This window comes from Somniosus microcephalus, chromosome 9 (assembly GCF_052327205.1).
Source record: "Somniosus microcephalus isolate GS21.2 chromosome 9, FLI_Smic_1.0, whole genome shotgun sequence".
Classification (NCBI taxonomy): domain Eukaryota; kingdom Metazoa; phylum Chordata; class Chondrichthyes; order Squaliformes; family Somniosidae; genus Somniosus; species Somniosus microcephalus.
In genome coordinates, this window is record NC_140995.1 from 241,635,917 (window position 1) to 241,652,524 (window position 16,608).

The following is a 16,608-nucleotide window of genomic DNA, read 5'->3' on the forward strand; positions in this document are numbered from 1 at the left end:
CTATACGCCTAACGATGAAGTAGAGATACCCATATCCACCTTCGATCCGGCGATACTGGAACCCGATGAACCCGACACTGGCATTCAAGCCGAATCAGCCTTGCCAAAAGAACCTACTACACCACCAGAAACTACTACACCACCGAGGCGTTACCCGGACCGAGTCAGGAAGCCTCCAGAGAGACTGACTTATAATTAATTAACTACAGCAATGTGTATATTATTTTTCTTATAACATGTAATTATTACTTAAAATATGATGTACTGGTTAGCTAAAAGGGGAGGAATTGTAGTGTATGTGCCTTTAAGAGCCCCATGTGTGCTGTAATGCCGGTAATGGTCACTCTGGCTATATAAGCCTGTATATTGTGTTATATCCGTTAGTACCCCTCCAGACTTTGCTTAGTAAACACCTATGAACCAACTCCTGTCTTCAGTGTCTCTATCAACACACGGACACAACAGCTCCCTTTAGTTAATGGACTCTCTCTGGGAGTCACTCCCTTTAGTTAATGGACTCTCTCTGGGACACGTCGCCCCCTTTAGTTAATGGACTCTCTCTGGAACACGTCGCCCCCTTTAGTTAATGGACTCTCTCTGGGACACGTCACTCCCTTTAATTAATGGACTTTCTCTGGGCGTCACTCCCTTTAGTTAATGGACTCTCTCTGGGACACATCGCCCCCTTTAGTTAATGGACTCTCTCTGGGACACGTCGCCCCCTTTAGTTAATGGACTCTCTCTGGGACACGTCGCCCCCTTTAGTTAATGGACTCTCTCTGGGACACGTCGCTCCCTTTAGCTAATGGACTCTCTCTGGGACACGTCACTCCCTTTAGTTAATGGACTCTCTGGGAGTCGCTCCCTTCAGTTAATGGACTCTCTCTGGGACACGTCGCTCCCTTTAGCTAATGGACTCTGGGACATGTCACCCCCTTTAGTTAATGGACTCCCTCTGGGACACGTCGCTCCCTTTGGTTAATGGACTGTCTCTGGGACACGTCACTCCCTTTAGTTAATGGACTCTCTCTGGGACACGTCACTCCCTTTAGTTAATGGACTCCCTCTGGGACACGTCGCTCCCTTTGGTTAATGGACTCTCTCTCGGACACGCCGCTCCCTTTAGTTAATGGACTCTCTCTGGGACACGTCACTCCCTTTAGTTAATGGACACTCTCTGGGACACGTCGCTCCCTTTAGTTAATGGACTCTCTCTGGGACACGTCACTCCCTTTAGCTAATGGACTCTGGGACACGTCGCCCCCTTTAGCTAATGGACTCTCTCTGGGACACGTCGCTCCCTTTAGTTAATGGACTCTCTCTGGGACACGTCGCTCCCTTTAGTTAATGGACTCCCTCTGGGACACGTCGCTCCCTTTAGTTAATGGACTCTCTCTGGGACACGTCGCTCCCTTTAGTTAATGGACTCCCTCTGGGACACGTCGCTCCCTTTAGTTAATGGACTCCCTCTGGGACACGTCGCTCCCTTTAGTTAATGGACTCCCTCTGGGACACGTCGCTCCCTTTAGTTAATGGACTCTCTCTGGGACACGTCGCTCCCTTTAGTTAATGGACTCTCTCTGGGACACGTCGCTCCCTTTAGTTAATGGACTCCCTCTGGGACACGTCGCTCCCTTTAGCTAATGGACTCTCTCTGGGACACGTCGCCCCCTTTAGTTAATGGACTCCCTCTGGGACACGTCGCTCCCTTTGGTTAATGGACTGTCTCTGGGAGTCGCTCCCTTTAGTTAATGGACTCTCTCTGGGAGTCGCTCCCTTTAAATAATGGACTCTCTCTGGGACACGTCACTCCCTTTAGTTAATGGACTCTCTGGGAGTCGCTCCCTTTAGTTAATGGACTCTCTGGGACAGATCACCCTCGTTAGTTAATGCCTGTTGTGGGGAGAGTGGGAGTGGCGGTTGAATGGTGGGGCCCACGGATGAGATTATATATTTGATGAATGCCCTTTGCTGCCTGTCCAGTCATTAACCGGCACCGCCTGATCATTTCCCTTTTCCAGGATCCTGAGAACTTTGTGCCGGAAGCTGAAATTGCCGGAATCGTTCGACTATCACCAGCTCGCTCGTCTGACGCCGGGTTACGTGGGCGCTGACCTGATGGCTCTCTGCCGTGAGGCCGCCATGAGCGCTGTTAACCGCATCCTGATCCAGCGGTGGGCGGAGAACTCGGGAGATGGCAGCTTGGAACGGTCACCGAAGCCTGGCCTGGTGAGGCACTTTCCCTCTACACTGTCCCAATCACTCCCAGGGCAGGTACAGCACGGGTTAGATACAGAGTAAGGCTCCCCCTACACTGTCCCATCAAACACTCCCAGGGCAGGTACAGCACAGGTTAGATACAGAGTAAAGCTCCCTCTACACTGTCCCATCAAACACTCCCAGGGCAGGTACAGCACGGGTTAGATACAGAGTAAAGCTCCCTCTACACTGTCCCATCAAACACTCCCAGGGCAGGTACAGCACAGGTTAGATACAGAGTAAAGCTCCCTCTACACTGTCCCATCAAACACTCCCAGGGCAGGTACAGCACGGGTTAGATACAGAGTAAAGCTCCCTCTACACTGTCTCATCAAACACTCCCAGGGCAGGTACAGCATAGGTTAGATACAGAGTAAAGCTCACTCTAAGGGAATGGTATAGTGGTTAATTTACTGAATAGTAATCCAGAGGCATGGACTAATGATCCAGAGACGTGAGTTCAAATCCCACCACGGCAGCTGGGGAATTTAAATTCAGTTAATTAAATAAATCTGGAATAAAAAGCTAGTATCAGTAGTGGTGACCATGAAACTACTGGATTGTCGTAAAAACCCATCTGGTTCACTAATGTCCTTTAGGGAAGGAAATCTGCCGTCCTTACCCGGTCTGTCCTATATGTGACTCCAGACCCACAGCAATGTGGTTGACTCTTAACTGCCCTCTGAAATGGCCTAGCAAGCCACTCAATTGTAAAAAACTGCTACGAAAAACAATAATAAGAATAAAACCGGACTGACCACCTGGCATCGACCTCGGCACGGGCTACAGACACGACAACGGCACACCCAGCCCAGTCCACCCTGCAAAGTCCTCCTCACCAACATCTGGGGACTTGTGCCAAAATTGGGAGAGCTGTCCCACAGACTAGTCAAGCAACAGCCTGACACAGTCATACTCACAGAATCATACCTTTCAGCCAATGTCCCAGACTCCTCCATCACCATCCCTGGGTATGTCCTGTCCCACCGGCAGGACAGACCCATCAGAGGTGACAGCACAGTAGTATACAGTCTGCAAGGAGCGTCCCTGGGAGTCCTCAACATTGACTCCAGACCCCATGAAGTCTCATGGCTTCAGGTCAAGCACGGGCAAGGAAACCTCCTGCTGATTACCACCTACCGCCCTCCCTCAGCTGATGAATCAGTACTCTTCCGTGTTTAACACTACTTGGAAGAAGCACTGAGAGTAGCAAGGGCACAGAATGTACTCTGGGTGGGGGACTTCAATGTCTATCACCGAGTGTGGCTCGGTAGCACCACTACTGACCGAGCTGGCCGAGTCCTGAAGGACATAACTGCCAGTCTGGGCCTGCGACAGGTGGTGAGAGAACCAACACGAGGGAAAAACCTACTCGACCTCGTTCTTAGCAATCTACCTGTCGCAGATGCATCTGTCCATGACAGCATTGGTAGCAGTGACCACCGCACAGTGATTGTGGAGACGAAATCCCGTCTTCACACTGAGGACACCCTCCATCGTGTTGTGTGACACGACCACTGTGCTAAATGGGACAGATTCAGAACAAATCTAGCAGCTCAAAACTGGGCATCCATGAGTCGCTGTGGGCCATCAGCAGCAGCCCACCACCATATCAGTTTTCGACCACAATCTGTAACCTCATGGCCCGGAAGATCCCTCACTCTACCATTACCATCAAGCCAGGGGATCAATCCTGGTTCAATGAGGAGTGTAGAAGAGCATGCCAGGAGCAACACCAGGCGTACCTAAAAATGAGTTGCCAACCTGGGGAAGCTGCAACACAGGACTACATGCATGCTGAGATCGATAGATTTTTGAACTCTGGGAATCAAGGGATTTGGGGATCGGGTGGGAAAGTGGAGTTGGGGTCGAAGATCAGCCATGTTACTGAATGGCGGAGCAGGCTCAAGGGGCCGTATGGCCTACTCCTGCTCCTAATTCTTCTGTTCTCCCCTTCTCTCCCTGTAACCAGTGCTGTTGTTGTTTCCTGCTCTCAGGATGAGTTTGGGAGACTGCGTGCCCTGCTGAAGGACCAGACTCCTGTCCCAGAGGAGGAGCTCCAGAAGCTGTGTATGGAGATGGCCGATTTCACCGGCTCGGTGTTGGCAGTGCAGCCCTCGGCCAAGCGGGAAGGATTTGCCACTGTGCCGGACGTGACGTGGGCTGATATCGGAGCGCTGGAGGAAATCCGCGAGGAGCTTACCATGGCCATTCTGGTACACCTCCCCGCCCCCCTCCCCCCCCCCCCCCCCCCGCCCCCCCTGCCATCACAGAAATCAGCTGAGGGGTTCATGCCAGCCTCAGATTAACATGCTCGAGACCCCCTCGCCAGAGTGACCCCCCCCCAATCACTCGGGACCCCCTCGCCAGAGTGAACCCCCCCCCCCCCCCATCACTCGATACACTCTCACCAGAAGGACCCCCATCACTCGATACACTCTCACCAGAGGGACCCCCCATCACTCGGGACCCCTCGCCAGAGGGACCCCCCCATCACTCGATACACTCTCACCAGAGGGACCCCCCATCACTCGGGACCCCTCGCCAGAGGGACCCCCCCATCACTCGATACACTCTCCCCAGAGGGACCCCCCATCACTCGATACACTCTCACCAGAGGGACCCCCCCCATCACTCGATACAATACAATACAAATCGCTTTATTGGCATGATAAGGTACATCTTATGTTGCCAAAGCATCAAAATACATTTATGGTTGAACACATAAACGCGGTTCCATTCATAGTGCATAAACAGGTATATCCCTGACTTTATAAATATACATTCGCCTTGTTTATATATACTCTTGTCTTAGTTTACTGGTTGTCCCTCTGTTCATGGCAAGCTGTAACATAGTGTGCCGCCAGTGTTACACAGCTTCTCTCCTCCCCCAGTAGGAATGGGAGTTTTTGGTTGTCAGTCAGATTTCTGAATTCAGGGCATATTTGTGAGAATTTTTGGTAGAAATTCTCTCTGATGCCCTGATATTTTCCACAGGCTGTGAGGAAGTGCATCTCTGTCTCAACTACTCCCTGACTGCAGTGAGAGCATATCCTGTCTTCTCTTGGCAGCCTGGTCTGCCTGTGTCTGCCTTTTTCGATCGCTAGGCTATGTTCGCTAAGTCTGTACCTTGTCAAGGTTCTTCTCAGTTTGTTATCCTTTACCATGGTCAGGTAATCAGCTATGTTGTATTGTCTGTTTAGGGCCAAGTAGCAATTGAGTTTGCTTTGGGTTTTTGTTGTTTCTGCCCAATATGTCAGATATTTTTCCTTTTGCTTAGCGACGATTGTGTTGGGTCGAATTCTTTGTGTTACCCTGTCACTGTCCTGGGACTGGTTATTGTTAGTATTGTTATTAGTTACTTTATTGAGTCCCAGGACTAGTTGACTGAGGGTATTCTTCTTTATGGTCAGCTCTTGGCATTTCAGGGCGTCGTAGTGATAGCATTGGGGGTTGCTCATTTGTAGGTGATTCCAAAATTTGGTGGCTCTTTTTTGGATAGTGATTATTAGTGGGTATTGGCCTAGTTCCGCCCTGCATGCGTTGTTTACTGTTTTCCTCTGAGTCCGGAGGATACTTTTACAGAATTCCGCATGTAGGATCTCAATTGGGTGTTTGTCCCATTTTGCAAAATCTTGTTGTGTTAGTGGTCCCCAGACCTCACTGCCATAGAGTGCAATTGGTTCAATTACTGATTTGAAAATTTTGAGCCAAATGCTAATTGGGATTTCTATTTGGATTGATTTTTTGATGGCATAGAAAGCCCTTCTTGCTTTCTCTTTCAGTTCATTCACAGCCAGTTTGAAGTTTCCCGTAGAACTGATTTTTAAGCCCAAGTATGTGTAGTTAGTGGTTTGTTCAATTTTGGTTGTTCCTACTGTGAAATTTATTTTGGGTCCCTGATGTTTGGATCTTTGGAACACAAGGACTTTGGTTTTTTGGGGATTTATTGTCAGGGCCCAAGTCTGGCAGTACGACTCCAGCAGGTCCAGGTTTTGCTGTAGCCCCTCTTTAGTAGGTGACAGCAGAACCAGGTCGTCTGCATAGAGGAGGAATTCTACCTTGGATTCATATAGGGTGAGGCCGGGTGCTGTAGATTGTTCAAGTAGTTTTGCCAATCCATTTATGTAAATATTAAAGAGTGTCGGTGAGATTGGCGAGCCCTGCGTCATCCCCCGCCCCTGTGGGAAGTATTTTGTTTGTTTGTCTCCAATTTTAACTGCACATTTATTGTTTGTATACATTGATTTAATTACATCATATGTTTTCCCTCCTACCCCGCTTTCGATAAGTTTCAGGAATAAACCGTCATGCCAGATGGAGTCGAAAGCCTTCTGGAAATCTACAAAGCATGCGTAGATTTTGCTTTTGTTATGGTGAACGTGTTTGTCAATTAGGGTCTGTAGGGTGAAGATATGATCGGATGTTCTATAGTTTGGCAGGAATCCAATTTGGCTTTTACTCAAGACATTGTGCTCCTCAAAGAAGTTTATAAGTCTTTTGTTTATGATGCTGCAGAATACCTTCCCCAGGTTACTGTTTACACAGATGCCTCGATAGTTGTTTGGGTCGATTTTGTCCCCACTTTTGTATATGGGTGTTATGAGTCCTTTGTTCCAGATATCAGGGAAATAACCGACACTCAGAACCAAGTTGAAGAGTTTTAGGATAGCCAGTTTCAGTTTGTTGTCTGTGTGTTTAATCATCTCGTTTAGTATGCCGTCTGTCCCGCAGGCTTTTCCTGGTCGCAGGTCCTTGAGTTTTTCAAGAAGTTCTTTTTCTGTTATTATGGCGTCTAGCGGGTTTTGGTTATCTTTTATGGCCATTTCTAGCTTTTCCAGTTTTTTGCATATTTGGTGTTGCTCTGGTCTTAGTGTGTTTTTCTGGTATAATTTTTCAAAGTGGTTTACCCATGTGTCCCCATTTTGAATGGCCAAATCGTCGTGTTGTTTTTTGTGTAGTGTTTTCAAGTTTTCCCAGAAACAATTGGAATCAATGGATTCCTCCATGGAGCTGAGTGTATTCTTAATATATTGCTCTTTTTTGGTTCTGAGTGTGTTTCTGTATTGTGTTAGTGTCTGACAATAAGTAAGGCGTAATTCCTCGTTTTCTGGATGTCTGTGTTTTTGGTTTGATATTTTTCTAAGTTTTTTCCTCATGTTATGGCAATCTCGGTCAAACCATTTTTCATAGTTTTTTGATTTGGGTTTGTTCTTGCGAGCTTTCAAGTTTGCATTTGTTGCCAAATTATCAAAAATATTGTTTAGTTTAATAACTGCCCGGTTTACGCCTTCTTTATTGTGAGTGTATATGTTATCCAGAAAGGTGTCTAAGAGAGCTTGAGTTGATGCATTGCTAATTGTTTTCTGGTATTTTTCCGTGTCGTTTTTGGCCCATCTGTTCGATTTTTTGGTGTTGTACAGTTTACTGGGTTGTGTTTCTATGTTGTTTGTTTCTGTCTTTTTGAGGAACATAGTAATTTGACTGTGATCTGACAGTGTTGTTTGTGGTTTGACTGTGAATGCTCTGAAAGAGGATGGGTCTAAGTCTGTAATCATATAGTCTACTGTGCTGCAGCCAAGAGGTGAGCAATAGGTCGATCTTCCTAGGAGGTCTCCTATGAACCTACCATTGACAATGTACAGACCCAGGTTTCGACAGAGGTGTAGTAGCTGTTTTCCGTTGGTATTTGACTGCTTGTCGCAGTTATGCCTGTATGGAAGGGAAGGGATGTCAAAGTGGTTATTCCCGAAAATGTAATTGTTTCCCTGATTATTGGTGAAGTCTGGTTCTTCGCCCGTTCTTGAATTGAGGTCCCCACAGATCAACACGTTCCCCATGGCCTGGTATTGGATAATTTCCCCCTCCATGTTGGAGAAGGTGTCCTCTTTAAAGTACGGGGAATCGATTGGGGGGATATAAAGTGCGCAAATGTAAACATCTTGGGTGTTTGAGATAATCTCCCTCTCAAGTTTGAGCCACATATGGTTTTCGCCCTTTTTTATAAGTTTGATGTAATTCTTAAGTTCTGTTTTAAACCAGATCAGTATGCCTCCGGAGTCTCTGCCTTGGGTTACACTTGGTAATTTATTGGAGGGGACCACCAGCTCAGTGTACCCTTGGGGACAGCCAGTGTGTCCTTTTCCTTTATACCAAGTTTCCTGTAAAATGATAATATCTAGGTCTTTAGTTTCATCTATGAACTCTGGGGTCCTACTCTTCACTTCTCGCACTGAAGAGCGTAGACCTTGGATATTCCAGGTCGAAATATATAAGGATTTCATGTTAAGTTTGATCTTTTACTATGATAGGTTAAAGAGTGGTACGTGTTTGTCGTGTCTAAGTGTGGGGAAAAAAAAGATCACTTCAGTTGTCTATAAAAGTTAATACAATTTGGTTACAGTTCTTTCTATTAATTCGTCCTTGATCCATAAGGCGGAAGTAGATGCTGCTGCACATCTGCTTATTGTCTCTTAATGGATTGTTTCTGTCTGAGGTATTGCGTACGTCCTGTGCATCTCTCCCTCTGTCTGGCTGGGAGCGGTCCTATTCCCCTGTGGGACAGGAGTGGTGCAGGTCTGATATTGTTGTTTTGCATGGGGATCCTCTCTGGTCTCGGTTGGTGTGTTGGTGGTCTTTGTAGTGTTCCTGATATGTACCCCGCTGATCTCTGGTGGTCGGGGGGGGGGTCCTCTTGGAGTCTGGGTATTGTCGAAGTCTCGACTCCCGAGTAAGACTCTTAAACACAAAGTATCGTTAAAGACAGGCTTTATTTGCTTGCAAGGGAAGAGTTGTGTAGTCAAGGGCTACATCAGACCTCTTCAAAGTAATACAGAAGTTGTAACATATTTATGCAGTAAAAAGCAAAACAGGCTTTCTATGCCACATGACATAGTATTGAATCATACCTGATTACAAAGGCACAGACCTTGCGAATTATTGGAACAACGTATTCCAGGCTTCGTTAGAATAACGAACAGAAATACCTTGAGATAAGATTAATTAATCCTTTTATTATGGGATCCTTCTGTTCTCCCACTGTACCAACTGAGCCTGTGGGCCGATGTTTACCTTATCCTGTCCTTGGCTATTTGTTTGGTAAACGAGGCTCCTTGTTAAGCTTGTCACAGATAAGGAGTATGTATGTAGCATTCCTAAATTATCTCGTTCCCTTGAAACATGATTAGTGAATCATGCTGTTGGCCATTTTAAAGTTTAAATGGATTTCATTCTATGCCCAGGAAGCCACTTTATGTCTAAATGAGAAACTGTACTTCCACATTCTTCCCTTTTGTCCTTACTAGGACAACATAACTGAAATTAACCTCTTCCTATCGGTCCTCGTACTAAATTTAGATTTTAGCCAAGGATACCGACTTCTTTTCCGTTTGGAACCATCCCTGGGATTTACCTGTATTGATGGTTGACCTTGTTTAAGATCGTCTTTCTTCTCTGTCTATTCCTAGTGTTTGGGCGTGTGTTTTTGTAGGGTTTAATTATGTTTGATTTGATTTCAGGTTTATGTCTTTGTATTTCTGCAGCTTATATTAGCCTGCAGTGTTCTAATTTCCCTGCAGCTTATATTAGCCTGCAGTGTTCTAATTTCCCTGCAGCTTATATTAGCCTGCAGTTCTAGTGCCACTATGCACTTTAAAAGATAGGGAACAGCAGCTTATAGAGGAGGACTAATTCAAGGCCCACACAGTTTATAACTAACCTGTGGGGTTCTCCTCAGCACAAGTGCTTCTATGTAAGCCCCCAAAGTGTGGACCAAGTGATATACAAAGTCGACGACACTGGCTTGTTGTTGAAAGGAGTCCTCTCTCTTTTTCCTAGCCTGCAGTTCCCATTTAAGTGTAAAAATGTGTTTTGCAGAAAGAGGAGAGCATGTGGAGTATATATATGTATATATTTGTCTAAGTTTTCTAATCCCTATAATTGTATTTTATTCAATCGTCTCAGTTCCTCATCCAGGGGACCATTCTTTTCCTCTACTGACTTTACTTCTCTCTGTATCATCATATTCATCGCAGGCAAGACTGCCTTGCCCAACCTATTGCAACAACACTTAATCATTGTGACAAACAGAGCAATGCATACAATCAGGGCTATCACTATTACTAATCCATGCAATAATATTTGTCCTACTGATCCCAGCCATCCTCCCAATATCCAGTCAGCCCAGCCTTGGTTCTTTGGTTTCTCATACTGACTTACTGCGTCTAGCATGTTCGTAAGACATGTACAAAAAGTATTCACGTGTAATTCTCGTTTCTTTCGGGATCTTTCCCCATCTCCTTGGCATTTTAGACTCAGTAGTCCGATTAGTATACAAAATATAAGTAACGTCTTCATTGTTAGAGTCTTTCAAAAAATCAATTGTCTTTATTCGGCGCCTTCTTGCAGTGGGATGCGTGAATCCAGGAAGATCTTTCCTTGACTTTTACGGCTGTGTTTGTTGTTAGGAGCACTTGATATGGTCCTTCGAAGCGTGGTTGTAGACCGTTCTTTCTTTATAAAACCTTCACGTAGACGTCGTCTCCAGGTTCCAAGTCGTGGCACTTTCCCTCTGCTGGACTCGTTTGAGCTTCCTTTACCTGTTGGTGAAAGCTGGAAATACATTTAGTTAATGCAATGCAATAGTATAGCATAGCCTCGTCCATTTTATGAATGTCCATTTGTTTCACCGTAAATGGTGCTGAGAATGGCAGTCTTGGGGGTCGTCCCATAACAATCTCATGTGGAGACAGTCCATTGTCCTGAAGAAGGGTCAAACCCGAAACGTCGGCTCAAATTTCTCTCCACGGATGTTGCCTGACTTGCTGAGTTTTTCCAGCATTTTCTGTTGTTATTTCATTTGTCCTGTTAGTTGCTGCTCGCATTATCATCAATGCTAAGGGTAATAGTTCGACCCATTTAAGTCCAGTTTCACTGCAAAGTTTAGAAAGTTTATTCTTCAGCACTCCATTATGTCTTTCCACCAGTCCTGCGGATTGTGGATGATAACTGCAGTGAAGATGCTGGTTAATCTGCAAAGCTTTACATAGTTCTTTTATAATTGCTCCAGTGAAGTGCGATCCTCTGTCGCTTGAAAGCTCATAGGTATTCCAAACCTTGGTATGATTTCTTTTAACAAGCACTTTGCTACTGTTACAGCATCATTCTTTTTACATGGGAAAGCTTCGACCCATCTTGAAAACATATCTATAATTACTAACACATATTTAAATCCTAAACATGGAGGTAATTCAATAAAATCCATTTGTAAATGTACGAAAGGGCCTGATGGATTTGGGTGGGAGGCAGCCTGTACTTTCTCTGTCTTGCCTGGATTCATTTCCTGGCAAATGGTGCACCTTTCACTAATTTGTTTTGCAATTGCCGAAATACCTGGTGCATACCATGTTTGATTAATATAGTCTGCCATCCCCCCTTTGCCCGCATGCGTGAAAACATGAACGCATCGGGCAATCCATGAAAGTAAAGACTTTGGAGCCACCATGCAGCCGTCATGGTGAACCCATACCCCTTCAGGCGTTTTAAAGCAAAAATCCCTTGCCCAACTTAACAATTCGTCCGAGTTAGCCTGTGACTGAAAGGCTAAAACATCATTAATAGAAGGTGGGTCATTATCTGATTTTTGTTGACGCAAAACAAAGGCTGAGACCATTGGCCCTGTGTCCGACAGAGCAGCTGATTTAGCAGCTCTATCTGACCGCTTGTTACCCAGGGATATCTGATCCTGACTACCTGTATGAGCCTGACATTTAATAACTGAAATCTTAGTGGGACACACTAGAGCCTTCAAAAGATTATTGATTTGCTCAGCATTCTCAATAGTTGATCCTGAGGAAGTTAGAAACCCCCTTAATTTCCAGATCTGTCCATAATCGTGAGCAACTCCAAAAGCATACCTGGAGTTGGTATAAATGTTAACAGTTTGATGAGTAGCCAATATACAAGCTCTGGTAAGAACGAAGAGTTCTGCTTGTTGCGCTGAAAATGATTGAGGTAGTGAGAGCGCTTCCACAACTGAATGATCATCTGAAACGGCATTCCCAGCCCTAGGTGATCCCTTGTCATCCCTAAGGGCCGATCCATCTACGTAGAATACCAAGTCGCTATTAGGAACAGGAGTTTCAGATAGATCTGTTCGGGGCTTGGTAGCTAACTGGGTAACCGTGTCACAGCAGTGTGGGATTACGTCCTCTTCTGTGGGTAGCAGCGTGGCTGGATTCAAAACTGAGCATCTTTGAATTAGGAGATTGGAGTTGGATAACAGTTCAACCTCATATTTGATGCTACGGGCTGATGTTAGATGCTGAGTGGCGTATTTTGATAACAGAACTTCTCCTGAATGTGGTACAAACAAAACAGTTCGGTGATTAAGCGTGATGCCTTGAGCCTGTTGTACAGCGTAATAGGCAGCAGCTAAAATTGGCAGGCATCCAGGCAGGCCGCATGCAACGGGATCCAATTGAGTAACTGTCTTTCATAGTCGTGTCTTTTCCCGTGCCTTCATAAAAGGCAGTGCAATGCAGATTCATGTGCCAGCTGTTCTTGTAAAAGGCACATAGTACATCTATCAGTCGGAATGTGTATCTGCAGTCCCTTTTCTGAACAAATTATTGTTGCCTGCATTTTGCACAACAAGTCTCTCCCTAAAAGGTTCATGGGGGCGTCGTCTGATAACAAAAAAGCATGTTGGCCAGAAAAATTATCTGCTCGTATTTGTAACGGTTGTGACCATGTCAGAGTCTGTGAGACACCAGAAAGTCCTATGCAGGTAACATCCTTGTCAGTGCATGGAATTCCTGTAGCGTATTGTTTTGTCAATAGTGAGGTTGTGGCTCCTGTGTCGACGAGAAAAGGGGCTTTCTTGCCTTGCATATTTATGGATAGATATGGCTCATCTCTAGAATTTAGCGATACTAGTGGTAATTGGAGAGTGTGGGTATTGTTCGGGGCCGTTTCTCCGTGTCATGCTGAATAATTTTGCCCTGGGTATCCAAATTATTCTTCCGTATTTTGACCTCCCCAAGGATTCCCTGTTGTAAAACCTGCCTGCGGACGAGTGTGAACCTGGGCTTGGGTATTTACATTGTTTGGGGCACCTCCCCATCCTTGATTCTGCTGCTTGGGGAACGGGCAGTCGGACTTCCAGTGTCCGATCTGACCACAGTTAAAACACAGAGAGTTTGTGCCTCTTCCGTTCCACTGGCCTCTGCCAGTCCCTCCTCTACTATTTCCTCTAAATCCACCTCTGTTATACCCTCTACCTCGTCCTCTGTAGTGGCCCTGATAATAAATGGTAGTCTGGGCGGTCGGGGCTCCATTAACAAAGAAACTTTATTCTTTTTATCTTTATTCCTTTCCTGTATTCCTTTTAAGATTTGTGTCAATTCAGGAATGGTTTTATGCATTAGTGTAATCTCTTCTTGTTTAATCAATTTACTCATTAGATCTCTTCTTATTTTTGTTCTCAATTTTGCTAGTTAATATGCTGCGCTCCTTACATTTTTCTGCTTCCCTTTTCCAGTCTGAGAAGGCAGACCAATTTACTGATTTTGCACCCCTTCTATGTGGGTCTCTGCCTGCTAGGCAGTTTTCTAGACACGTGATTCTATCTAGATTGAATGTACCATCCAAGGGGAAAGGGTGTCTGTCTTTCTTTGTCCATTTAGCCCACTTAGGTAAATCATTTGTAGATATCTGACCATAGTAGGTAAAGACATAAGAAGCGGGAGTTCCCTTTTCTGGGATCTTGCTCTGTGCAGCTCCCATCTTAGTCTGTTTGGTGTTTTTTTTTAAACTAGGCTCTCTTCTTCTAGATCGCAAGTTTCACCCCTTACCCCCTTACGATTATTACTGACTGTCCAAAGGACCACAAGTGATGAAAAATAACAAGTAATAACAACAGTCAAAGAAATGACAAGTAATGCAGCCGCCCAAACAGGCAAACAGACCAAATATTCAGACATTTATCTTATACTCTAAACTAAACAAATAGTCAATTCTCAGTTTGCGTTATACGCCACTACAAGCTGAGTCCTTAACGTTTAACTTATACTTTGTGTGAGAGTTTTCTGTCTTAATGTTGTCAATAGTCAACAAAAATGGAAAACAATTATTACGATAATTCTTAACCTCTATATTCATATAAAATCCTTATGCTTTAATGCGAGGGGCTTGAACCCTCGTAGAAGGTATCTCAACGGAGAATAATCCTGGACCTGATAATACAGATCTTAAAAAATTACAGTGACAATTCTCAAACGATACTTTCTGCCGCGGGACTCAGCCCCGGCTCAAGGGACCCACCCTTGATAAAGGGACCCACCCTTGATACTGCAGTTTTGACTTGGTACCTTATCTGTCTGGGACTCAGCCCTGTCGACTTTCCTCTTGCCTTCTTTGCCCGATACTTTTTCTTTAAAGACTTGAGTTGTCAGTATTCTCCTCCCTTCAGTGGTCAACAATAAAAGAAGCAAAAGTTACAGGATTCAACTCAAGTCTGAAACACGAGTCTTAACTAGATCGCAGTACTCCCGTCGGAAGAAACAGACCACACCAACTTAATATCTAATGAGAAATCCTTTTATGTGATAAAACATCACTGTGGCCATTCAGGATCTGTCATTAGAGATTCATGATGCCCTTGTCCGTGACTTACCGAAAGGCAGCAAGCGCTCTCGGTGGAACCTCCAAGTAATACTGTCGAAGTCTCGACTCCCGAGTAAGACTCTTAAACACAAAGTATCGTTAAAGACAGGCTTTATTTGCTTGCAAGGGAAGAGTTGTGTAGTCAAGGGCTACATCAGACCTCTTCAAAGTAATACAGAAGTTGTAACATATTTATACAGTAAAAAGCAAAACAGGCTTTCTATGCCACATGACATAGTATTGAATCATACCTGATTACAAAGGCACAGACCTTGCGAATTATTGGAACAACGTATTCCAGGCTTCGTTAGAATAACGAACAGAAATACCTTGAGATAAGATTAATTAATCCTTTATTATGGGATCCTTCTGTTCTCCCACTGTACCAACTGAGCCTGTGGGCCGATGTTTACCTTATCCTGTCCTTGGCTATTTGTTTGGTAAACGAGGCTCCTTGTTAAGCTTGTCACAGATAAGGAGTATGTATGTAGCATTCCTAAATTATCTCGTTCCCTTGAAACATGATTAGTGAATCATGCTGTTGGCCATTTTAAAGTTTAAATGGATTTCATTCTATGCCCAGGAAGCCATTTTATGTCTAAATGAGAAACTGTACTTCCACAGTATGGACCCGGTTAAAAGCGACGTCCTTCAGGGCTTTAGCAAAGATCGATATTCTTTGCCTTTGGATGTGGACGTGGTCATAAAGACATTCCTCATCGAGGGTGGGGTGTTGGGCCAGGTGTACGTTGTGGTTTGATTCGCAGTCTCTTGCTATGCTGGCATTTATCTCATGAATTGTGTTGTTGTTGAAGTCTGTTCTCGGCAATATTGTGGAAACAGTGATTCTAATGTTTGGAAATGTACTGCTTGCCTTCCTAATCATTGCTCTGAGCGATGTTGCTACCTCTTTCTGTTGGGCCTTTAGGTCATTTGTGCCCGTGTGTATTATTATGTGTTGGGGGGAGCCTAATCTGGCTTTGGTCAGCCATCCCATGGCTCTGTTTGTTGTTGGGTACCAGATCTTTTCTACTTTACTTCTAGGGAAGAGCTTTTTCTCCCATAGAAATTTCCCATTTGAGTCTATGAGTATTACGACGTCAGCCTTGTTTGTGTTTACTGTCTGGTGGCTTTTGCTTGGGCTCATAGTGTGTGTGCTGGGCTGGGGTGTCTGGTGTGTGCGTATCTGTTGTGAGCGGCTCGCTTGTGGTTCCACGGTGGTGGGGGAAGATTGCGAATCAGTATGCTGGTCGGTCTGTGTGGCACCCCTTGTATTGTGTGTCTGTTGCTTTTGTTCCGTGTGGGAGTGCAGCCGTTCCGTCCGGCTCTGTCTTGTCTTATCTCTAGCCTCTGGTTGCTGGTCTAATGGTGTTATCTCTCCTCTATGGCTCTCTTCTTTTTCCTGCAGCTCTTTCACCTGATTCCTAAGTAGATTCACCTGGTTCTCAAGTAGATTCAGCTCTCTCTTGTGCCTCTCCCTCTCCTGCTTTTGTTTGTCATTCATTTTGAGGAACTCCTCTTTAAGTTTAACCATCTCTATCTCTAATTGATTAAATTTATCTTTTGGTTGTATCTGTCTGTGTGATCCCGGGGTATGTGTCTGGTCGGCCCTGGAAGGCTCACTCACTTCCTGGCTAGGCTGGTCGGCCCTGGAAGGCTCACTCACTTCCTGGCTATGCTGCTCTT

General features: G+C 45.1%; 1 protein-coding gene across 1 annotated transcript in view; it reads left to right on the forward strand.

Moving 5' to 3' along the window:
- nvl (nuclear VCP like) overlaps positions 1 to 16,608 on the forward strand; it is a gene marked incomplete at its 5' end in the record, with an annotated part of 74,991 nt that overhangs the window by 31,322 nt on the left and 27,061 nt on the right. Inside the window, 2 exon segments of the mRNA XM_085998250.1 lie at positions 2,022 to 2,229; positions 4,257 to 4,475. Of these exon segments, the coding sequence (XP_085854376.1) occupies positions 2,022 to 2,229; positions 4,257 to 4,475 (427 nt within the window).